Consider the following 26,305-nt stretch of genomic DNA (forward strand, 5'->3'; position numbering starts at 1 on the left):
ACAAACAACAGTTCATATAGCATTAGTTGATTTGTTATTAAGGAAGTTTTTTTTTATCTCTGCAATGCCCTCATTGTCACAGTAATGAACAGTGATTTGTCAATATCATCAATTTTTGCTGCAGTATTTATAGCAGTGATCTTTTTGTAAAGGCAGAAATCTGCGTATGATTTTCTCACCTGTCTAAATATTACTATAATTTTATGTTTTATTTTAGGCCATGCCAAGACCAAAGCTTTCATTACTCATGGTGGAACTAATGGAATATATGAAGCCATATATCATGGAGTCCCTATGGTGGGAATACCGCTCTTTGCAGATCAGCCAGATAATATTATCCACATGAAGACAAAGGGCATGGCAGTAATGCTGGACATAAACAAAATGCAAACCCAAGACTTATTAGATGCCGTTAACACAGTCCTAAAGAATCCCACGTAAGATCCTTATTTTCATTTTATAATTTTATTGTATATAAAAAAAAAAATCTGTTTTCTATTCGGTTAATCTCAGCTGCCCTGATTCAACTGCTGGTCTACATGCTTCAGACCTATGGCCAGATGTACTAAGCCTTAAAAAGTTATCAATTTCACGGTGATAAAGTACCAACCAACCAGCTCCTGTCATTTTTCAAACCTAGACTGTGACATGGCAGTTAGGAGCTGATTGGCTCCTACTTTATCACTGTGAAATGTATCACTTTTCAAGGCTTAGTACATCTGGCCCCTAATCTGTTATAATATATTTCTGCTGCGGGGCACACTGGGCTCCACAAGGAATAACATTGGGGGTGTAGAGTAGGATCTTGATCCGAGGCACCAACAGGCTCAAAGCTTCGACTGTTCCCAAGATGCACAGCGCTGCCTTCTCTATAACCCCGCCTCCGTGCACAGGAGCTCAGTTTGTAAGTTGGTGCCATGCAGTAAGCAGGCATACAACAGGGGGGCTGCTCAGGCAGCCCTAAGAAAGCTATTTTCAGAAGAAAAGACGCCTTCAAGGGCTGCAGCAGTGTTAGATGTCAGTCAGACATTCCCTGCTGCAGCTCCATCACTCCACCAGCGGCGCTGTATACTCTGGTTGCCGAGTAACTACAGCGGAGGCTCCGGTGTTCTTCTGTGTCAGTCACACACTCGCCGCTGTCTCTTGGATTGCATGGCCGCAAACAGGGGGAGGTAAGGGGTCTCTTTGGCCCGCTGTAATCGCGATCCGGCGCGGCCGGTGGGAAGCGGGCCGTGCGCGCTGGTGTGGACACTGTAAGGGGCAGCCACTCCACTAGTCATCGGGACACTGGGCACAACCTGGTTTTCTCTCTAAAACCATTTATTTACAGCCCGCAGAGCCCGGTGGGGAAGCTAGCAAGGGGAATAAGGCATGACCTGTAGCCCCTCCCCCAGCCCTCAGGGCGCCATTTAGGCAAATGTTCCTGCCCTGGAGCTGCATATTTCTCTCCCTCACTCCCTGTCAGCCGCCATTACACAGAGCTGCTCTGTTCCTGGGACTGCTTGGGCAAATCCTCCTCTGTAAAGCCGCCTGCACGTCAGCGCTGTGCATTTTACAGGACACTTTAGTATTCTACCTGTCAGTGGACAGTGTTCGTTAAGAAAGAGTGCATATAGGTGGTCATTCCGAGTTGTTCGCTCGTTCCCGATTTTCGCTATGCTGCGATTTGTTGCTAAATGCGCATGCGCAAGGCACGCAGGGCGCATGCACTTAGTTATTTAACTAAAAACTTAGTAGATTTGCTGTGGATCCTGCAGCGCTTTTCAGTCGCACTGCTGATCGGTGAATGATTGACAGGAAAGGGGCGTTTCTGGGTGGTAACTGAGTGTTTTCCAGGAGTGTGCTAAAAAACGCAGGCGTGTCAGGGAAAAATGCGGGAGTGTCTGGAGAAACGGGGGAGTGGCTGGCCGAACGCAGGGCGTGTTTGTGACGTCAAACCAGGAACTAAACGGACTGAGCTGATCGCAATCTAGGAGTAGTTCTGGAGCTACTCAGAAACTGCTTGAAAATATTTATTAGCAGTTCTACTAATCTTTTGTTCGCTATTCTACTAAGCTAAGATACACTCCCAGAGGGCAGCAGCCTAGCGTGTGCAATGTTGCTAAAAGCAGCTAGCGAGCGAACAACTCAGAACGAGGGCCTTGGTTTTGCCCAACTGCTAACAAAGTTCCTGCTGCGATCAACTCAGAATTACCCCCATACATCCACAGTTTAACTGTGTTTTGCTATATCTCCTGTTCATATATGTATATAGTTATACTGAGTATTACTTTGTATTGCTAGTCCAGTGCAGTCTTATTGTGTTATAAAACTTCTGCATTGTACATTGTGACTTTATGTGTGTGTGCGTGTAGCTGCTGCATGGTTGCCATTTTGTGTATTTCACTCAGCCTGCTACACCTATATTCTGTAACCTGAGGGGGCTAATTGCGTCAGATTTATTAACTAATATAGAACTCCAAAAATCACACTTCAGGCGCTGTATGTTTTTAAATTGTATAAATTCAATTAGTTTTTATACTATGAGCTGCAAAAAAACAGTCCAGCTGTGTCTGTGTGCACACAGCTATTTTAATTAGTGATGATGAAGAGCCACAGATCTCCACCTAAGAAATTAAAGCAAACCAAAGAACCAAAAAATGACTGTTTTGCGCTAAAATACTAAATAGTGCATATATGAATGAAAACTCCTGTATAATATATAACCATCTGATTTTTTTATTCAATAAAAAAAAAATATTATATATATATATATATATATATATATATTTTTTTTTTTATATATATATATATATATATAGACAAGATTCCCAAATTGCACTAAATAATAACACAAGCAGCCCCTCTTGAAGGACTTTCTGTTAGCTAAAGTCCAATAAATAACAAATACAAAGCAAGATCAGAGGTGGCTAAGTATAAGGGGATATTATTGAACACCACCAATCACTATCTAAATAATTAATAAAACAGAATAATTAAAAAATGTATTAACAGACTCAGAACAAATTGATTCATTTCCAAATTGCTCATTAACATGATGAATTCAACACCTTAACAGCTATTATGGATGTAATCCCTTGTTGCTGTAACTTCGACAGTATATCAGAACGTCAATCTGAACGCGTTTCGTCCCGTGGGACTTCCTCAGGGGTATTGAATCTAGATAATAAAATACAATAACTAGACCATACAAAGTACAGTTATGGTACTAGACATAACAAAAACAGAAGATAGCCATACATACCAATCGGTTAGATACAACATGATTATAGTAGCTTGAAAGAGTGAAAACATCGCTGTGAATAATTATTTTGATGAATCTAAAAACCAATACGTAGATTTAATGAGTGCCAGAGTTGGAGAAATAGGTATGTGAGGATGAGTGGTGCTAAATAATCAGAAAAGAATACATACCAGTATATGTCGGAGTAAAAAAACTCAAGACAAAAGGATTATCCTTAAAAAGACCAAAAAAGGTCAGGCATGAGGTCTGGGTCTGATCAAGAATTTAGGAACAGACCTATAAAAATAATAAAATCTAATAAATACAATGTAAGGGAAAAGAACCCATTTCATATAATTCACCACAGTGAAGTGTAAAAAGTATTAAATACATACCAAAATTTCATGCAGTATTAAATAGCACTGGACGTGCAAAAATGAAGCAATTTCCTCTTATAGTGTATAAGGGCTGAAACGCCTAAAAAAACATATAGTTGCCATTATCTATCTTTAGATACCTGATTAGTACCAGAATCTCTTGTATCTAAGTCCCAAAGGAGTATGGTTACAAACTTAAAGGCTATTATTAATACTCATGTTTAAAAAACATCGAATCTATTTAAAATATATTTATACCATAAGAAACATTAATACAGGCATAGTTTTACATTATGAAGGAATAATGGAACCAAAGACTTTATATATTACTTACAGAGATATAAGTGCTCCTCACAGAGTCCAGTGGATAACTGTGATCAGAGGCAGAACTCTGGGAGGCAACGGAGTCATCTGCCGCCGGGCTCCTGCTCTGAAGGGGGGCACCTCTCCTCACATTCTGTGACACCATTGAATTTAATTAAGTTAATTGATAGCTGCAAATCACACCCTCTTTATTATACTGAATATACACATTTTACAAGTGTCACACCCAGGATTAGAAACCACATCCTATTACACTGGAAGCAGACACCTTACTAATGAAGCTGTTGCCCCTGTATAGAAAATATGAGAATAATGGAACCAAAGACTTTATATATTACTTACAGAGATATAAGTGCTCCTCACAGAGTCCAGTGGATAACTGTGATCAGAGGCAGAACTCTGGGAGGCAACGGAGTCATCTGCCGCCGGGCTCCTGCTCTGAAGGGGGGCACCTCTCCTCACATTCTGTGACACCATTGAATTTAATTAAGTTAATTGATAGCTGCAAATCACACCCTCTTTATTATACTGAATATACACATTTTACAAGTGTCACACCCAGGATTAGAAACCACATCCTATTACACTGGAAGCAGACACCTTACTAATGAAGCTGTTGCCCCTGTATAGAAAATATGAGAATAATGGAACCAAAGACTTTATATATTACTTACAGAGATATAAGTGCTCCTCACAGAGTCCAGTGGATAACTGTGATCAGAGGCAGAACTCTGGGAGGCAACGGAGTCATCTGCCGCCGGGCTCCTGCTCTGAAGGGGGCACCTCTCCTCACATTCTGTGACACCATTGAATTTAATTAAGTTAATTGATAGCTGCAAATCACACCCTCTTTATTATACTGAATATACACATTTTACAAGTGTCACACCCAGGATTAGAAACCACATCCTATTACACTGGAAGCAGACACCTTACTAATGAAGCTGTTGCCCCTGTATAGAAAATATGAGAATTTTAACTATATGAAGATACTTCTCTGACAAGTACACGTAACTTCATTTAGTTAGAATTCTCATGCTTCCTCTACAGGAGCAAATAACTCCATCAGTAAAGTGTCTGCTGTTAGTGTAACAGGTCATGGGTTCTAATCCTGGGTATGACTGCTAAGAATTGTATGATTTAAAATAAAAGACATATTAAATGTATAAATACAGTATATCCATTTTTTTCAGAACACTCCATACACACACACACACACACACACACACACACACACACACACACACACACGCGCACACATACACGCATATAGTTATCTTAATATAGGAAATAGGGGGGCACCAATATTTATCTTGCCTCCGGGCAACTGGGACGAACTTACGCCACTGACTGTGATAGAGCTCAGGTCTCTGAATTTATATACCTTCTAAGATGACCTCATTTCCTGTACCAATCCTATTGGTTCCTAAGCTATTTCAATGATTAACAGCCTAATATATAACCTGGTGGAGGAGAGTGAGAGATATAACTAAGGGGTTCTTAATCTATATTGAACCTCCTTAATGGGCCCCAAAAAACCTTATGGATAAAAGGGATAAACAGGCCGTACTAGCGGTGTGCGTTCCATTTGCGACACAGTACTTCCAGTCATGCGTTCCATTCGTGGCTCAGGACTTCCGGTATTGCGTTCCACTGGGTCCGGCCGCTTCCCGTCAATCTGAACTTACTCCTATGTGCCACACTAGGGGAGGGGGTTTCCGGCGAGATATCCCACCTACATGCTCCGCCCGCGTTCCAGCAGCCGAGAACTTCCGGTGAGGCGCATCACTGCGCGTCACTGCTATCACTTCAGCATCATTAGCATGCAACGGGACTTCCTATAGACGGTGGAACGCATTTGCGTTCCACCTCCGTCCTATTACTATTCTACTGGTGTCCAATAATTGTTCAAACGGAGCAACTGACCTCAGATATTACTACTGCTCAATTAAATCCAATAATTATTAATGCTAATCATCTACACCTAGGTGCCATATTTTTCTATCAAATCCCACAATTATATACATATAGTTAAAATACTCAACCACAAAAACTAATCGTGAGGGCCATTATAAGTGGGCTCAATTATCTAATAGATACCCACCTAAATTAATCTCATCAACCTAACACTTAGACTTCTAACCAAAATGAGAGTAATTGTGATTAATACTTAATTTTAGTTTATTTTTATATAATTTTATATATTTATTTACCTTACCTTCTACCTACAGTGCACTCAAGTACACATGTAAAAAATACCTATGGCATATCATAAGCTATAGCATATACAACTAATAAATCTGAAATTGGTTCCTATATTCCTTCATTTACAAATCACAAAAAAATTACAAAAAAGTTACATTCCAATGTCTCTAATAATGGATTTTGAATAGAAAACCATAACCAAATTCCTATACCCAGTAACGCACCTAGCTCTATACTTTATTACTGACCTAAAAAAGGAATAATATCAATCCCTTCATTTAAGCCCTAAGGGTTCATGGTATTCATCGTATATATCCAAAAACTTTCTCTTTTGGAGAGAATCAGGTCTCTATTTTCTCCTCTAACGGGTTCCTCAACATGTTCAAGTACAGTAAAGCTGAAATTTGATGGGAGAATTTCTGACTTGTGTTTGTCGGCGTAATGCCGAGGTAAACTATGGGTCTTGACCTTATTTTTAATGTTACGCATATGTTCTTGAATGCGAATTTTATGCTGCCTTTTAGTATTTCCCACATAACTCAAGCCACAACTACATGTAATTTTGTATACCACATAATCTGTGGTACAAGTGACCGCCCGTTCAAGTGTGTATAACCTTCCATTATCAAATTTAAAACTGAATTTAATCCGATCTTGGAATTTGCAACAAATGCATTTATTGCAGGGTACACAACCAGGCCTTTTATTCGCCAAAAAGTTTGAATTACCCAAATCTGATTTCTTTTTATTCTGAAACCTACTAGGAGCAAGGACACTCTTTAAGTTTCTGGCTTTTCGAAAAATGAGATGCGGTTTAGTGGGTAAGTGGGGGCCTAAAATGGGGTCTTTTTTCAGAATTCCCCAATGACGGTCCAGTACCTTCCTTACCAAATGGTTCTCTCTGTTGTACTGCGTGAGGAAAGGTCTATATTGTTGGGTGTTAACTTTCTTAGGTTTAGGCACTAAAAGATCGTCACGATTCCTGACAGATGCTTTTTGTCTCGCATCCTCTATCGAGGGAAGGTCATAGCCCCTTTCGATGAAACGGTCCATCAGTAACTTAGATTGTGTCCAGTAATCTTGTAAATCACTACAGTTGCGTCTAACTCTGAGAAATTGGGAATAAGGTACCCCATTCTTCCAAGCAGGAAGGTGACAGCTTGTGGAGGGAATTAAACTATTCGCATCAACAGTTTTAAAGTGGGTTCTAGATTGAATCAATTCTCCTGGGGTCCCGATCAATTCAAGATCTAAAAAATCAATTTTCACAGGATCTGTTTTATGAGTGAAACGTAAATTATAGTTATTATCATTAATATGTCGAATGAATTCAGCCATTTTTTCCGGTTCTTCAAGCCAAATGATCAATATATCATCTATATAGCGTTTATACAGAATTATATTTTCCTCGAATCCAGAACCATATATGAAGTTCACTTCCCACAAGTTCATGAATAGATTCGCGTGCGATGGGGCAAATTTCGCCCCCATCGCCGTCCCCTGTGTTTGGAGATAGTAGTTACCATCATATTCGAAGAAATTATGCTCTAAAATGAACTTTATACAGTCCAGTAAGAAGATAATCTCTCTCTTCAACTCCTTGGTGAATGGTCAGAGTTTCCCGAATAGCCTCCATTCCCTTATCATGGGGGATGTAGGAATACAGGGCTTGTACGTCTATAGATAACCAGGACATCTCAGTGGTCCACAAATGATCCTTCAATAAATGCAGTAAAGAAGTGGAGTCCTTCAAGTAAGATTTATTTAACAATACATATGATTGTAATTTGAGATCCACATAGTGTGATAGATTTGCAGTCAGAGAGTTTACACCAGCGACTATTGGTCGTCCTGGTGGATTATCCTTATTTTTATGAACTTTTGGGATATGATAAAAGATGGGTATAGTTGGGAACCTCACGAGCAAATAATTGTATTCCTCAATACAGATACACCCCTCCTTTAACCCTCTATTGAGGAGTACATTAAGCTACTCCGAAAATTCCCTTGAAGGGTTTTCACTTATAAGTAAATAAGTGGTTTCATCCAGCAAGATCTTGGCTGATTCAGCCATGTACCTCTGTTCATCCTGAACCACCACTGCTCCACCTTTGTCTGCCTGTTTAATGATGGTCTCTTCATCTTTTCTCAAAGATTTAAGGGCATGTTTCTCCTGTGGATTAAGATTATTCACAAATCTAGTGTTACGGACTTTAATTTTCCGAAAATCGTCTTTGACGGAGTCGAAAAATATGTCCATATAGCTCCCCCTAGATTCCACAGGGTAAAAGCGTGAAGGTGGGGCTACCAATGGTCGAGATTTTTTTGATGTAGAGTATTCTAAACACGGGTTCTTCAGAAAATGCCTTTGAACTGTGAGGTTACGTATAAACTATATATATAAAAAAACATTGCATACCTCCCAACATGACCCTCTCCAGGAGGGACACAATGCTCTGCTTCTGGACTTTTCCCTTTGTCTATGATTGCCGGCACCTGTGTTGAACAGGTTAATGGATAATAAAGGTGTTTCAGCACAGGTGATGGCAATCATAAATTAAGAGGTAAGTGCAGGAGCAGAGCATTCTGTCCCTCCTGGAGAGGGTCATGTTGGGAGGTATGAGATTGGGTAACGTTCTGCTTTTACTATATAGAATTCATGTGTACAAGTCATCAAATGCTTTTCCTAATTGCTATAACAATGGAAAACACCTGATATATATTACCACATGTAGTATGAATACTTATGCACACTCTAGATAGTATCCAATCTTAAGTATACATCTTTCATAAAAAAAGTGCAATTTAACTTTAAAATGTTATCCATATAGATATTGTAGAAACAACTGTGTTTAAAGACGCTGTCCCAAATTGTGGTTACCACTCATATGCTGTAGTTTCGCATCTGGGTGCTTCCTCAAAGAGTAAAGTTTACTCTTTGAGGAAGCACCCAGGTGCGAAACTAGTTAGAGGGAGAATTTGCTGATCATTCTACAAATTCCTACAACTGATGGTGATCTGGTCCATAAGCTGGGAACCAAGGATGGGCAAACGTGACTCCTTAAATCAGAAACCGCCGGCTGGGTCTTCTGCAACGAGGACGTGGCCAACCAGCTGACGGGGAGAGTCAGATCTGCACAGCCGTCGGTATACAAGCGGCTCCAGCTTCCCGTGCTCTGTTGAGCGGACGTAGATGGGTGAGAGACAGCACCACACACCGCTGAGTGCAGCGCAAGATCCCGCAAAACAGCCAGTTGGGCTGCAGTGGTAAGCTGCCATACACGGCACATAAGCAGCAATCACATTACGGGACAAGTGCTCTCAGGGTCGTTTGCACATAACGTGGGACACCATACTTAGTGCCACTGCTTGTATATACAAGAGACTGCACCTTAAAACTGAAAAGCATACGAGTGTGCAAAAGTTTTTATACCATTTTAAGAAACATATATCATGGAACAATAAGCTGTGTGCATACAGCATATGAGTGGTAACCACGTCCTCGTTGCAGAAGACCCAGCCGGCGGTTTCTGATTTAAGGAGTCACGTTTGCCCATCATTGGTTCCCAGCTTATGGACCAGACCACCATCAGTTGTAGGAATTTGTAGAATGATCAGCAAATTCTCCCTCTAACTAGTTTCGCACCTGGGTGCTTCCTCAAAGAGTAAACTTTACTCTTTGAGGAAGCACCCAGGTGCGAAACTACAGCATATGAGTGGTAACCACAATTTGGGACAGCATCTTTAAACACAGTTGTTTCTACAATATCTATATGGATAACATTTTAAAGTTAAATTGCACTTTTTTTATGAAAGATGTATACTTAAGATTGGATACTATCTAGAGTGTGCATAAGTATTCATACTACATGTGGTAATATATACCAGGTGATTTCCATTGTTATAGCAATTAGGAAAAGCATTTGATGACTTGTACACATGAATTCTATATAGTAAAAGCAGAATGTTACCCAATCTTTATATATATATATGTATTTTGTATTGAATAAATAAATCAGATGGTTATATATTATACAGGAGTTTTCATTCATATATGCACCATTTAGTATTTTAGCGCAAAACAGTCATTTTTTGGTTCTTATTAACTAATATAGGTGTTTCACAAGATATACTTACTGTGTATTTTTCTATGTGATTTATAGTCACCATATATCTGTTGGATTCCCGGTTTGTGCTGATACACTACACTGGGAGTTCTTGCTAGATATAGTGCTGCTAATATTGTACCGGGTTGCCTGATATTGTACTGGGTTGCCTGATATTGAGCTTATCATTATGTCAGCTACAAGGGGCAACGGAACTGGGGCTGATCCCACATTGCGTGGAGGTAACGCTGCAGACACTTTTGAGGAAAACATGGCCGCAGAGAGTTCAGGTTCAGGGGGTTCCTTACCCCCAGTGGAGTTGTGGCTATGGGGGTCCACAATGACCCACCATGGGCTACCTTCTCCACGTTATTAAATATGCTGGTAACTAAGCTTACGCCCCCTATGGGACCTCCTATGACAGTGCAGCAATTTATGGTCCCTACAGTTAATCCGCCATGGGCAGATCAGATATAATCTCCGTTACAGCACTTGAACCAATCACCATCTAAAAAGAAGTCTCACTCTCTCCCTCCTAAGACTAAGACGTCTTCCAAACGGGCCGCTACTTCCTCACAATCCACCACTGTTCCTGATACCTCCTCTGATGAGAATGGCACATATACTGACCCCACGGACACTGACTCAGATATTTCAGATGGGGAAGACGGTCACAGGTGGATGTCCCTGATTTGATTGAGGCTATTAGGCTGATTCTTCAAGTTTCGGATGAACCCGAGCCTGAGGTTGTTTCAAAAAATCCGGACAGATTTAAATGTAAGAAAGTGGTTAAACAAGTTTTACCTCATTCTCAACACCTGGCTGACATACGTCAGGAATCCTGGGAAAATCCAGGAACAAAGTTCACACCACATAAGAGACTGTTGGCTCGCTATCCTCTCTCTGCGGAGCTATGTAAAAATTGGGAAACTCCTCCACCTGTGGATTCTCAGGTGGCGAGGCTAGTGGTTTCCTCAGCTCTGCCAGTGACTACCATCACCTCTCTGAAGGAACCGACGGATAGACGTGTGGAGGGTTGTTTAAAGGCGATTTACACCCTAACAGGGGCTGTGCATAGGACAACCATTGCAGCAACATAGGCTGCTGAAGCTGTTGAAGCATGGGCTCAGGAGCTTGAGGCGGAGCTACCTTCTAATACTTCTGATCATGCTAGACAATGTCTCTCATATATCACCACGGCTTCTCATTACCTTAAGGAGGCGGCTTCTGAAGCCGGGGTGCTGGCGGCCAAGGCTGCTACTATGTCCATCGTGGCTCGGCGTATCCTTTGGTTGAGATCCTGGACTGCAGACATGGATTCTAAGAAAACCCTGGAGGTGCTCCCTTTTAAGGGAGACATTCTTTTCGGAGAAGACCTCAATAAGATTGTGGATGACTTGACATCTGCTAAAACAGCTTGCCTACCAAGTACGGAACCTTCTGCGCCGAAGGTTAAAACTACTTTCCCTCAGCTCTTTCGTCCTCCAGGAAAAGCAAAAGGTCAGGCGTACCAGAAACAAGCTTGTGCTTCCAAACCTGCCAAGCCCAGACCTAAGACAGCCTGGGCTGCCCATCAGCCTGCTTCAAAAACAGACAAGCCTGCCGAATGACGGGGCGGGCCTCCCTCTGGGGGATCCCAAGGTGGGGGGCTAACTTCTAGGGTTTGCCCAGGAATGGTTGAAGACCACTTCAGATGCCTGGGTGCGGGAAGTCGTCACTCGAGGTTACGCCGTATCCTTCAAGAATCCTCACCCTCATCGATTTTGCCTGACAGACGTCCCATCGGATCTGGTGAAGGCAACAACGCTTCATTCGGTGGTACAGTCCCTCCTGGACACAGGAGTGGTAGTACAGGTGCCTCTAGCTCAGAGAGACAACGGGTATTATTCACCGCTGTTTCTAGTCCCGAAACCGAACGGGTCCTCGCGGCCTATTCTCAATCTCAAGTCCTTGAACAAGTATGTGAGGGTCTCCAATTTTCGAATGGAAACTCTACGCTCTATTTATCTGGCCTTGGAGACTGGGGACTATATGGTCTCCCTGGACATAAAGGATGCCTTCCTGCATATTCCTATTGCAACGTCACATCAGCCAAATTTGAGGTTTGCAGTGGGCAACCTTCATTACCAATTTCGGGCGTAAACTCGCGGAGCCATTGTCAAACCAAAAGGTTTCACCAAGGTTATGGCGGTAATGACGGCTGTACTCTGCCGTCAAGGGGTCAGGGTCCTACCGTACCTGGACGATTTGCTAATCCTGGCGAATTCCCCTGAAATTCTCCTGCGACATCTGGATCTGTCTATCCAATTTCTGCAAGCCCACGGGTGGCTAGTCAACTGGAAGAAATCTTCCCTGGTCCCTGCTCGGAGCATGCTGCACCTGGGAGCGTTGTAGGACACTCACAGCCAGAGGTTGTTCTTGTCTCAGGAGAAAATCCTGAAACTTCAGGACAAGATTCGATGCTTCCTATCTCGTCCGCGTGGGTTGATTTCATTCGGCGATATAAGTCCTAGGTCTCATGGTGTCGGCTTTCGACATGGTGGAGTACGCTCAATTCCATTCTCACCCTCTACATAAGCTAATTTTGGCCAAATGGGACGGCCTGCCTCACCGGATCAGATCTCCAAATGGTCTCCTTGTCTCCGGAGGTCCGACTTTCACTGAGCTGGTGGTTTCAGGACCAACGTTTGAGCTGGGGTTGTCCTTTCTGGATCTCCAACTGGGTCCTTCTGACGACTGATGCCAGTCTGAGAGGTTGGGCGCGGTGTTGGAGCAACACTCCCTTCAGGGTCGGTCGACCAAAGAGGAGTCTCTCCTCCCGATAAACATTCTAGAATTGCGGGCGGTGTTCAATGCACTGAACTTGGCCAAGCATTTGATACAGAACAGACCTGTTCAAGTACAATCGGACAACGCCACCATGGTGGCTTACATAAATCATCAAGGCGGCACTCGAAGCCGCATGGCAATGAGGGAAGTATCACGAATTCTTCAGTTTGCAGAACGCCATCTGCCAGCCATATCAGCAGTATTCATTCCGGGGGTCCTAAACTGGGAAGCGGACTTCCTCAGTCGTCAGGACGTACACGCCGGAGAATGGAGCCTCCATCCAAAGATGTTTCAACTTCTTGTGGACAAGTGGGGCCTTCCAGATGTGGACCTGATGGCGTCTCGACACAATCACAAGGTTCCGGTCTTTGGAGCAAGGACAAGGGATCCTCAAGCAGCATTCGTGGACGCACTGGCAATTCCATGGGACTTTCGGCTGCCGTACTTGTTCCCTCCGGTGTCACTCCTGCCGAGGGTAATACTGAAGTTCAAGCAGGAAGGAGGAATCCTGCTTCTGATCGCTCCGGCGTGGCCCAGACGGCAATGCTTCTCCGATCTATAGGGCCTCTCGCTGGTTCGTCCCCTTCTACTTCCACAACGACCAGACTTCCTTGTTCAGGGTCCTTGTGTTTACCTGGACTTGGCCCGTCTGGCTTTGACAGCGTAGCTCTTGAAGCTTCTGTCTTGAGGGCCAAGGGTTTAACTGAGGCGGTCATTCAAACTATGTTGAAGGCTCGTAAGCCGGCTTCTGCTCGGATTTACTATAGGGTCTGGAATTCTTACTTTACTTGGTGTGCATTTCATAATCATGACGTTTTCAAGTTTAGTACGGCTAAACTTTTGACCTTCCTACAGCAGGGCCTGGACTTAGGCCTTCGTCTGGACTCCCTCAAGGTTCACATTTCTGCCTTGTTGGTTTGGTTTCAGAGAAAGATTGCTACCCTACCTATTGCTCATACTTTCACTCGGGGTGTGTTGTGGATTCAGCCTCCTTATGTACCGCCTGTGGCCCCTTGGGATTTGTCGGTAGTTCTGGAGGCCTTGCAAGAGTATCCATTTGAACCTCTTGTGTCTGCAGACCTTAAGTGGCTTTCCCTTTAAGGTTTTGTTTTTGCTGGCCATTGCCTCGGCTAGAAGGGTCTCGGACTTGGGTGCCTTATCCTGTAAGTCCCCCTACCTGATTTTTCACTTAGAACGCACCCGGGTTATTTACCCAAGGTGGAGTCTTCCTTCCACCTTAACTAGGAGATTGTGCTTCCGGCCTTTAATTCTCCTGAGTTGTCCTACAAAGAGCGTTCTTTGGATGTGGTACGGGTTCACCGTATCTATGTGACGAGAACTGCCTCCATTAGGAAGTCTGATTTTCTCTTTGTACTGCTTGGAATTCATAAATGTGGCTGGCCTGCTCACAAGCAGACCTTGGCCAGATGGATTAGAGTGATGATTGCACATGCTTATGTACAGGCTGGTCTTCCAGCTCCTGCTACCATCAAAGCCCATTCTACTCGGTCGGTTGAACCTTCTTGGGCAGCCTGCCGTGGTGCGACCCTTGAACAATTGTGCAAGGCGGCTACGTGGTCCTCAGGGAACACGTTCATAAGGTTCTATGCCTTCGATACTTCCGCCTCCCAGGATGCTTCCTTTGGACGCCGGGTTCTTGTGCCCGCTACAGTGCGTCCCGTCCCATAAGGAACTGCTTTAGGACATCCCCGATGTTATTCCTTGTGGAGCCCAGTGTGCCCTGCAGCAGAAAACAAGATTTATGGTAAGAACTTACCGTTGTTAAATCTCTTTCTGCGAGGTACACTGGGCTCCACAAGGCGCCCACCCCAATGCACTTAGCTTCTTTGGGTTGGTATGCCATTAGCCGCTGACACCCTCTCCTGTAGTGAGTGTGTGGTGTGTGTGGCTAATAAAGATTTTCATCCCTATTACCTGCTACTGCATTGGACTGGTTAACTAAACTGAGCTCCTGTGCACGGAGGCAGGGTTATAGAGGAGGCCGTGCTGTGCATCTTGGGAACAGTCAAAGCTTTGAGCCTGTTGGTGCCTCGGATCAAGATCCTACTCAACACCCCCGATGTTATTCCTTGTGGAGCCCAGTGTACCTTGCAGAAAGAGATTAAACAACGGTAAATTCTTACCATAAATCTCGTTATCTAATATCTCTGGGAAGCATTAACTCTAAAACTACTAATAGTAAAGACTAGTAAAATCAAGCACCTAGCTTCCTATGAAAGCTGAATTGAAAGCGCTGTCCTCAATAAGGATAATTATTGTGGACAGCGCTTTCAATTCAGTTTTTTCTTGTTACAATAAATATATTGGGAATCAACAACCCAATAATTTGAGAGCGGCAGTCCTTAATAAGGAGAGGAGTATTAATGAATTGATAAAGCATTTTAGCATTTTGAGTTGGGACAGTTGACACACATTGAAGCTTAGCGCTTTTGTTGCTTGGAGTTTGGATTCCTATGAAAGCTTTTAGATTTTAAAATAAAAGATTTTCAAAATGGGGGTACGGTTTCACAAAAGTACCTCCAATTCAAATTATGCAGTAGTACAATCTTAATCACGTAGTGCGTCTGATTCATATTATACCACATAGTAGTGTCCCTTATTCACATTATGACACACAGTAGAGCTCCTTATTCATGTTACACTACACAGTAGTACCCCCTTATACACTTAATGCCCATAGTACTAGTGCCCCTTAAACACATAATGCCCACACTAGTAGTGCCCCACCTTACACATAATGCCCACAGTAGTAGTAGTACTCCTTACACATAATGCCCACAGTAGTAATGCTACCTGCACACATAATGGCCACAGTCCTAGTGCACCTTATACACAAAATGCCCACAGTAGTAGTGCCTCTTACATATGATGTCCACAGTAGTGGTTCCCCTTATACACATAATGCCCACAGTAGTAGTGCCACTTATGCACATAATTTTCACAGTAGTGGTATCACTTACACACATAATGCCTACAATAGTAGTGCCCCTTACACATAATGTCCACATTGTGCCCCTTACACTTAATGCAAACAGTAGTATTGCTGCTTACACTCATAATGCCCACAGTAGTAGGGTCCCTTACACACATAATGCTCACAGCAGTAGTGCCCCTTCCGCACATAATGGCCACTGTAGTAGTGCCTCTTATACACACAGGGGGGCAATTCAGACCTGATCGTAGATGTCCGAAAAAACACATATCTAGACCAAATTCTATGACATGCAGGGAATGCCCAGCACAGGGCAAATCTGGCCCGCTTGCTTGATCCAGCCCCTTTTCACCCCCGGCGCCAAGACATCAGAAAGCATCCCACGGCAGCGATACATTCGCATGTTTAGAGTAGCCCTCTGCCTATGCAACTTAGCCGTGAAGGCAGATGGCTACCCACCATGTTAAAGGTCGCAGCTGCTGTGACCCACACCAGCAATGGTCCGGACACGCCTCTGTTGTCCGGACCGCGCCCCTTAAACGGAGCGTTGACGTCTGAAAAACGAAGTGTTGATGCCCCATTGCCGCCCCCTCCAGGTCTTAAACTGCGTTCTGAAGAGAACACAGTTTAGGACTTTGCAAGTGCACGTACCGGTGTACGCGCATGCGCAGATGTGCAAAAATCACTTCATAGCGATTTTAGCACATCAGCGACAGGGTCTGAATTAGGCCCTTAATGCCCACAGTAGTAGTTCCACTTACACACATGGGGCTTTATTCAGCTTCTGTTGCAAAATTACAAAATCGTAAATCGGGTGATTAATTGCAGACTGCGAACGCATTGCATGTGTGCAAAGGCTAAATTGCATTTGTTAACATGGTACTTGATTTCTGCGTATGCATCGCAATTTTATGACTGCATATGCAATTTTGCGATTGCATCAGTGGGCGTCTTTTACCTTTCTGGGAGGCTCTTCACATGCAATTTTTAGCAGAAGCAGGATTTAAAAAATTGTAATTTCTGTCTCAATAGTGATCCAAGCTGAATGAGGTCCTTAATGCTCACAGTACTAATACCCCTTATACTCATTGGGGGTAATTCCAAGTTGATCGCAGCAGGATTTTTGATAGCAATTGTGCAAAACCATGTGCACTGCAGGGGAGGCAGATATAACATGTGCAGAAAGAGTTAGATTTGGGTGGGTTATTTTATTTCTGTGCAGGGTAAATACTGGCTGCTTTATTTTTACACTGCAAATTAGATTGCAGATTGAACTCACCCCACCCAAATCTAACTCTCTCTACACATGTTATATCTGTCCCCCCCTGCAGTGCACATGGTTTTGCCCAACTGCTAAAAAATTTCCTGCTGCGATCAACTTGGAATTACCCCCATAATGCCCACAGTATTTGTGCCCTTTATACACATAATGACCACAGTAGTAGTGCCCCTTACACATAATGCCCACAGTAGTAGTGCTGTTTACACACATAGGGGGGGATTCAGACCTGATCACTGCTGTGCGTTTTCACACGACATGCGATCATGGATAGAATGCGCATGTACCGCTATGCGCATGCACGTCGGCAAACAAAAACGGGCATCGCAGAACAGCGACAGGCTGGTGCGAAAATTTCAATTGCACAGCCATTCACATGCTGATGGACAGGAAGAGGCCATTTATAGGTGGTAACTGACCGTTTTCTGGGAGAGTAAGGGAAAACGCAGGCGTTCCCAAGTGTTTTCAGGGAGGGCGTGTGACGTCAGCTTTGGACCCAATCGCACTGTGGGGGTCATTCCGAGTTGATCGCTAGCTGAAAATGATGTTTGCTGCGCAGCGATGAAGCCAAAATCCGGCACTTCTGCGCATGCGTATGCGGCGCAATGCGCATGTGCGATGTACTTTCACAACGGCCGATGCAGTTTTACACAATGTCTAACGAAGCTTTTCAGTCGCACTGCTGACTGCAGAGTGATTGACAGGAAGTGGGCGTTTCTGGGTGTCAACTGACCGTTTTCAGGGAGTGTTCTAAAAAACGCAGGCGTGCCAAGAAAAACGCAGGCGTGGTTGGGAGAACACAGGGCGTGTTTGTGACGTCAAAACAGGAACTAAACAGTCTGAAGTCATCGCAAGCTAGGAGTAGGTCTGGAGCTACTCTGAAACTGCACAATTTTTTTTTTTTGTAGCCGCTCTGCGATCCTTTCGTTCGCACTTCTGCTAAGCTAAAATAAAACTTCCAGAGGGTGGCGGCTTAGCGTTTGCACGACTGCTAAAAACTGCTAGCAAGCGATCAACTCGGAATGACCACCTGTAGGCTTAAGTCCTGCGCACAGATTGCACACAGTACAAAAAAATAAGAATTTACTCACCGGTAATTTCTCGTAGTCCGTAGTGGATGCTGGGAACTCCGTAAGGACCATGGAGAATAGCGGCTCCACAGGAGACTGGGCACAACTAAGAAAGATTTAGGACTACCTGGTGTGCACTGGCTCCTCCCTCTTTGCCCCTCCTCCAGACCTCAGTTAGGATACTGTGCCCGGAAGAGCTGACACAATAAGGAAAGGATTTTGGAATCCCGGGTAAGACTCATACCAGCCACACCAATCACACCGTATAACTCGTGATACTATACCCAGTTAACAGTATGAAAAATAACTGAGCCTCTCAACAGATGGCTCTAAATAATAACCCTTTAGTTAGGCAATAACTATATACAAGTATTGCAGACAATCCGCACTTGGGATGGGCGCCCAGCATCCACTACGGACTACGAGAAATAGAATTACCGGTGAGTAAATTCTTATTTTCTCTGACGTCCTAGTGGATGCTGGGAACTCCGTAAGGACCATGGGGATTATACCAAAGCTCCCAAATGGGCGGGAGAGTGCGGATGACTCTGCAGCACCGAATGAGCAAAAGCAAGGTCCTCCTCAGCCAGGGTATCAAACTTGTAGAACTTGGCAAACGTGTTTGAACCCGACCAAGTAGCAGCTCGGCAAAGTTGTAAAGCCGAGACCCCTCGGGCAGCCGCCCAAGAAGAGCCCACTTTCCTCGTGGAATGGGCTTTTACAGATTTAGGATGCGGCAGTCCAGCCGCAGAATGTGCAAGTTGAATCGTACTACAGATCCAGCGAGCAATAGACTGCTTTGAAGCAGGAGCACCCAGCTTGTTGGGCGCATACAGGATAAATAGCGAGTCAGTTTTCCTGACTCCAGCCGTCCTGGAAACATAGATTTTCAGGGCCCTGACTACGTCCAGCAACTTGGAATCCTCCAAGTCCTTAGTAGCCGCAGGCACCACAATAGGTTGGTTCAAATGAAAAGCAGATACCACCATAGGAAGAAATTGGGGACGAGTCCTCAATTCTGCCCTATCCATATGGAAAATCAGATAAGGGCTTTTACATGACAAAGCCGCCAATTCTGACACACGCCTGGCCGAAGCCAAGGCCAACAGCATGACCACTTTCCACGTGAGATATTTTAGTTCCACGGTTTTAAGTGGCTCAAACCAATGTGACTTAAGGAAATCCAACACCACGTTGAGATCCCAAGGTGCCACTGGAGGCACAAAAGGGGGCTGAATATGCAGCACTCCTTTAACAAACGTCTGAACTTCAGGCAGTGAAGCCAGTTCTTTTTGGAAGAAAATCGACAGAGCCGAAATCTGGACCTTAATGGAACCTAATTTGAGGCCCATAGTCACCCCTGACTGTAGGAAGTGCAGAAATCGACCCAGATGAAATTCCTCCGTTGGGGCCCTTCTTGCCTCACACCACACAACATATTTTCGCCATATGCGGTGATAATGGTTTGCGGTCACCTCCTTCCTAGCTTTAATCAGCGTAGGGATGACTTCCTCCGGAATGCCCTTTTCCTTCAGGATCCGGCGTTCAACCGCCATGCCGTCAAACGCAGTCGCGGTAAGTCTTGGAACAGACAGGGTCCCTGCTGCAGCAGGTCCTGTCTGAGCGGCAGAGGCCATGGGTCCTCTGAGATCATTTCTTGAAGTTCTGGGTACCAAGCTCTTCTTGGCCAATCCGGAACCACAAGTATAGTTCTTACTCCTCTCCTTCTTATTATTCTCAGTACCTTGGGTATGAGAGGCAGAGGAGGGAACACATAAACCGACTGGTACATCCACGGTGTCACTAGAGCGTCCACAGCTATCGCCTGAGGGTCCCTTGACCTGGCGCAATATCTTTTTAGCTTTTTGTTTAGGCGGGACGCCATCATGTCCACCTGTGGCCTTTCCCAACGGTGTACAATCATTTGGAAGACTTCTGGATGAAGTCCCCACTCTCCCGGGTGGAGGTCGTGCCTGCTGAGGAAGTCTGCTTCCCAGTTGTCCACTCCCGGAATGAACACTGCTGACAGTGCTAACATATGATTTTCCGCCCATCGGAGAATCCTTGTGGCTTCTGCCATCGCCATCCTGCTTCTTGTGCCGCCCTGACGATTTACATGGGCGACCGCCGTGATGTTGTCTGACTGTATCAGCACCGGCTGGTGTTGAAGCAGGGGTCTTGCCTGACTTAGGGCATTGTAAATGGCCCTTAGTTCCAGAATATTTATGTGTAGGGAAGTCTCCTGACTTGTCCATAGTCCTTGGAAGTTTCTTCCCTGGGTGACTGCCCCCCAACCTCGAAGGCTGGCATCCGTGGTCACAAGGATCCAGTCCTGTATGCCGAATCTGCGGCCCTCTAGAAGATGAGCACTCTGCAGCCACCACAGTAGCGACACCCTGGCCCTTGGAGACAGGGTTATCAGCCGATGCATCTGAAGATGCGACCCGGACCACTTGTCCAACAGATCCCACTGAAAGATCCTTGCATGGAACCTTCCGAATGAAATTGCTTCGTAAGAAGCCACCATCTTTCCCAGGACTCGCGTGCAGTGGTGCACCGACACCTGTTTTGGTTTTAGGAGGTCTCTGACTAGAGACGATAACTCCTTGGCCTTCTCCTCCGGGAGAAACACTTTTTTCTGTTCTGTGTCCAGAACCATCCCCAGTAACAGTAGACGCGTTGTAGGAACCAGCTGAGACTTTGGAATATTCAGGATCCAGCCGTGCTGTTGTAGCACTTCCCGAGCTAGTGCTACTCCGATCAACAACTGTTCCCTGGACCTCGCCTTTATAAGGAGATCGTCCAAGTACGGGATAATTAAAACTCCCTTTTTCCGAAGGAGTATCATCATTTCGGCCATTACCTTGGTAAATACCCTCGGTGCCGTGGACAGACCAAACGGCAACGTCTGGAATTGGTAATGACAGTCCTGTACCACAAATCTGAGGTACTCCTGGTGAGGAGGGTAAATGGGGACATGCAGGTAAGCATCCTTGATGTCCAGTGACACCATGTAATCCCCCTCGTCCAGGCTTGCAATCACCGCTCTGAGCGATTCCATCTTGAACTTGAACCTTCTTATATAAGTGTTCAAAGATTTTACATTTAAAATGGGTCTCACCGAACCATCCGGTTTCGGTACCACAAACATTGTGGAAAAGTAACCCTGTCCTTGTTGAAGGAGGGGCACCTTGATTATCACCTGCTGAGAATACAGCTTGTGAATCGCCTCCAGCACTGCCTCCCTGTCCGGGGGAGCTGTCGGCAAGGCAGATTTGAGGAAATGGCGAGGTGGAGACGTCTCGAATTCCAGCTTGTACCCCTGAGATACTACCTGTAGAATCCAGGGATCCACCCGTGAACGAGCCCACTGGTTGCTGAAGTTCTTGAGACGGGCCCCCACCGTACCTGGCTCCGCCTGCGGAGCCCCAGCGTCATGCGGTGGACTTAGAGGAAGCGGGGGAGGACTTTTGTTCCTGGGAACTGGCTGTATGTTGCAGCTTTTTCCCTCTACCTCTGCCTCTGGGCAGAAAGGACGCGCCTCTAACCCGCTTGCCTTTCTGGGGCCGAAAGGACTGTACCTGATAATACGGTGCTTTCTTTGGCTGTGAGGGAACATGGGGTAAAAATGCTGACTTCCCAGCTGTTGCTGTGGAAACGAGGTCCGAGAGACCATCCCCAAACAACTCCTCACCCTTGTAAGGCAAAACTTCCATGTGCCTTTTAGAATCTGCATCTCCTGTCCACTGCCAAGTCCACAATCCTCTCCTGGCAGAAATGGACATTGCGTTTATTTTAGATGCCAGCCGGCAAATATCCCTCTGTGCATCTCTCATGTATAAGACAGCGTCTTTAATATGCTCTACGATTAGCAATATAGTGTCTCTGTCTAGGGTATCAATGTTTTCCAACAGGGAATCTGACCACGCAGCTGCAGCACTGCACATCCATGCTGAAGCAATAGCCGGTCTCAGTATAATTCCTGAGTGTGTATATACAGACTTCAGGATAGCCTCCTGCTTCCTATCAGCAGGTTCCTTTAGGGCGGCCGTGTCCGGAGACGGTAGTGCCACCTTCTTTGACAGGCGTGTGAGCGCTTTATCCACCCTAGGGGATGTCTCCCAACGTGACCTATCCTCTGGCGGGAAAGGGTACGCCATTAGTAACTTTTTAGAAATTACCAGTTTCTTATCGGGGGAAGCCCACGCTTCTTCACATACTTCATTTAATTCCTCAGAAGGGGGAAAAACCACTGGTAGTTTTTTCTCCGCAAACATAATACCCTTTTTTTGTGGTACCTGGGGTAATATCAGAAATGTGCAACACATTCTTCATTGCCGTGATCATGTAACGGATGGCTCTATTGGAATGTACACTAGTCTCATCATCGTCGACACTGGAGTCAGTATCCGTGTCGACATCTGTGTCTGCCATCTGAGGTAGCGGGCGTTTTAGAGCCCCTGATGGCTTTTGAGACGCCTGGGCAGGCACGAGCTGAGAAGCCGGCTGTCCCACATCTGCTATGTCGTCAAACCTTTTATGTAAGGAGTTGACACTGTCACGTAATTCCTTCCACATGTCCATCCATTCAGGTGTCGACCCCGCAGGGGGTCACATCACATTTATCGGCCCCTGCTCCGCCTCCACATAAGCCTCCTCATCAAACGTGTCGACACAGCCGAGGACAGGACCCCACAAAGTCCTTTGGGGAGACAGAGAGAGAGTATGCCAGCACACACCAGAGCGCTATATAATGCAGGGATACACACTACACAAGTGATTTTTCCCTATAGCAGCTATATATATATTATATGCGCCTAAATTTAGTGCCCCCCCTCTCTTTTTTACCCTATGTAGTCTGGAAACTGCAGGGGAGAGCCTTGGGAGCGTCCTTCCAGCGGAGCTGTGAGGGAAAATGGCGCCAGTGTGCTGAGGGAGCTAGCCCCGCCCCTTTTCCGGCGGACTTCTCCCGCTTTTTAAATGTATATTTGGCAGGGGTATTTTACACATATATAGTCTTTATGACTATATTATGTGGTATTTGCCAGCAAGGTACTCTTATTGCAGCCCAGGGCGTTCCCTTCCCCCAGCGCCCTGCACCCATCAGTGACCGGAGTGTGTGGTGTGCATGGGGAGCAATGGCGCACAGCTGCAGTGCTGTGCGCTACCTTGATGAAGACCGAAGTCTTCTGCCGCCGATAAATGCCAATAAAGATTGACATTCGGACTAGCCGTCCGCATGTCAATCTGCTAAATGTCCCTTCCAAAATGGCCACCACCATGGAGGAGAAATGCTAGAGGTCATACTTGACCTCTAGCGTCTAGGAAGTGCCGGGACCTGCGGGAGCGCATAGCGCTGGCCACGGCACTCTGCAGCCCTGCCACCTTGCCACCCTGTATATATATATATATATATATACATACATACATACTCGGGTGTAAGGGACGGGTGGGGCATGTCACCCAGGTGACGGAGAACAGGGTGGCTGGGAGTGAGCTGCAGCGTATAGGTGCCTTGGCTCTGCTTCACTACAGTGCAGGCTCGGTGTGTTTGTGCTGACACTGGAGTAGATTTAAGATTAGTCGTTATGAGGGAGAAGTGGTACCAGGTTATGTTATGCACCCTGACTCCGCTTCTCCCCCATGTATTACTGTGGAGATGTGTGCTGCGCTCTCCACAGGATCTGTTCCCGCTCTGTGGGTGTCGTGGACACACAACAGTGGGAATAGCCCTGGTGCGCCTGGATTCCAGCTGTCGGCATTGTCGGCATTTCAGCGTCGGCATCCTGAACGCCGGGATCTGAACAACCTGCATTTTAACTGCATCCCATACCTGCACGATCCATGTCAGAATAATACCTCTCCCCCACTATCTCTGGAGCACACAGTATAAAGGTAGCCAGGAGGACAGAGACGGGAGTAAAGACCAGAGAAGGAAGGCGGGACTGTGCCTGGTGTGCCTTCTTTATCCAAGCATTCTTCCAGTGAGGTGTCTGACCAAAGCCAATGCCAGTGCCCAATGCTAAAAAGTGTGAATTCCAATAATTTCCTATTATAGATAGACACGGTAGATAAACTTACAGTCTGATTTATTTAATTCCAGATCACAGGCAATAGTGTGTGGCTGTGATGTCTTCTGTATTTTGTGGTGGTAGAGTTCTCTATTTTATATGGGACTCATTACAATGTTCTTTGTATTGTATGGAGGTCACTTGGATGCTCTCTGAATAATTTGAATGTCACTGTAATGTTCTCTGTATTATCTAGTCATTACTGTAATGAGCTCTGTATTATATGGCATTGACTGCTATGCTCTCTAATTTATATGGCGGTCACAGCAATGATCTCTGCATTATTAATTTAATTAATTTACTGCTGTGGCTAGGTATGAGGGATGAACACTAATAGAAGGATCGAGATACCCATGGCAAAGGCCACACCCCCTACATAGACGACACCTCCACATCTCACTAGTCATACTGCCACAGCGCTAGTCACATTGCGGCATGCAATAGGCCTTTCCTGATTTTCAGCTCCAGGCCCATATGGACAGTGTCGGACTGGGGAATGATGGGCCCACCGGGGGATGCTGTTGTAGGGGCCCATACTTTAGGGTGTGGCCAGCCACCACAGAGATTTGGCTAACCATTACTGAGTACATGTTCTGTGCCCCTTGGTAAATATATAATAAACCATGTTCTTATGAAGTATAATGTAACATATGTATAATGCATAATTCATGTGCACTAGGATAGAGACTGGAACCTGATCCCTAGAGGAGGAGGAGGAGGGCCCACAGATATTGGGGCCTACCGGTGGTTTCCCCTGTTCCCCTGTGGGCCAGTCCGACTCTGCATGTGGATCTTAATCTGGCACTGCTTGTGTTGCATAGATGAGCTGCATGTTTAAAAAAACTATTTTAGCATACAGTTCTCAGGGGTCCACTATCGGTGAGCACTTAGTCAGTGAAAATTGACTCAGTAAATGGGATTTTTGCTCATGTGCCAAAATAAATAACTGCAAGGCTTTTTATAACTGTGTACATTTTAGGTATAAAGAAAATGCCATGAGGATATCACGCATCCACCATGACCAGCCAGTTAAACCACTAGACAGAGCTGTTTTCTGGATAGAGTTTGTCATGCGTCACAAGGGAGCAAAGCACCTGCGTCCAGCCTCCCATGAACTAACTTGGTACCAGTACCACTGCTTGGATGTCATCGGCTTCCTGCTTGTCTGTCTCTTCACTGTTCTCTACATCACAGTTAAGATCTTGTCATTTTGTTGCAGGAAATGCCGGCCAACCAAGAAGAAGCAGAAAAAACATTAATGTTATAAGTTGCACTTCTCTGTACACTGTAGTGATGACAAATGTGTTTCCAACTTTCCAGTCATTTCTTTATTAGAAACACAGATGTGTATTGAAGTGCATTGTGACTGTAGATCATATTATGTGTTGTGTTTGTATGTGAAATAGAAAGTTGATCAATACATTTTTATTTACAACAGGCAGGCCAGTAACAACGTATGAATTAAACAACTTTGGCGTATGTAGACGAGCTGTTTATTTACATCCCAGTTTGCTTCACATACAAAACCTTACCCATACAGAGAATGTAATAGAGATTGCTACTGTAGCTAGTGACTAAAGCCATGACAGATGGTGAACAGAAGAAAATAGGACTTCTTGCCTCTGTAATTGATCATGCATTTGCTAAGAACACTTATGTTTATATAGTTAAGTTAATCGAGTCAAAGCAGTACCTGATCAGCGATTAGGTTGCAACCTGGGGCTCCAGGACTTGGGGGGATGGGGGGGCAGGAAATTAAAAGAAGACCTATTTCATTCCATGTTGGCATCAGTGGCAAAGCTTAATTATGTTAGAATATGTGTGCACAATTGGTGGTGGTATGGTAGGGTGTAGGTATGCACCAGCGG

At 45.0% G+C, this 26,305-nt stretch overlaps 1 protein-coding gene and 1 long non-coding RNA gene across 12 annotated transcripts in view; one reads left to right on the top strand and one right to left on the bottom strand.

Annotated features, from left to right (window-relative positions):
* LOC134911739 (UDP-glucuronosyltransferase 2A2-like) overlaps window positions 1-25,918 on the top strand; it is a 240,192-nt gene extending 214,274 nt beyond the window's left edge. For all 11 annotated transcript variants that reach the window (XM_063919810.1, XM_063919806.1, XM_063919826.1 and 8 more), the window contains 2 exons: window positions 218-437; window positions 25,417-25,918. In XM_063919810.1, coding sequence (XP_063775880.1) covers window positions 218-437; window positions 25,417-25,696 — 500 coding nt within the window. In that variant the 3' untranslated portion in view covers window positions 25,697-25,918. The remainder of the gene's footprint in view (window positions 1-217; window positions 438-25,416) is intronic.
* On the bottom strand, window positions 3,628-4,715 carry LOC134911840 (uncharacterized). Its single transcript, XR_010176893.1, has 4 exons — window positions 4,599-4,715; window positions 4,267-4,389; window positions 3,935-4,057; window positions 3,628-3,700 (listed from the first exon to the last, which is right to left on the bottom strand). It is a non-coding gene; the product is annotated as an uncharacterized LOC134911840 (long non-coding RNA).
* Window positions 25,919-26,305: the final 387 nt, after the last annotated feature.

This window comes from Pseudophryne corroboree, chromosome 1 (genome assembly GCF_028390025.1).
Source record: "Pseudophryne corroboree isolate aPseCor3 chromosome 1, aPseCor3.hap2, whole genome shotgun sequence".
In the NCBI taxonomy this organism is placed as follows: Eukaryota; Metazoa; Chordata; class Amphibia; order Anura; family Myobatrachidae; genus Pseudophryne; species Pseudophryne corroboree.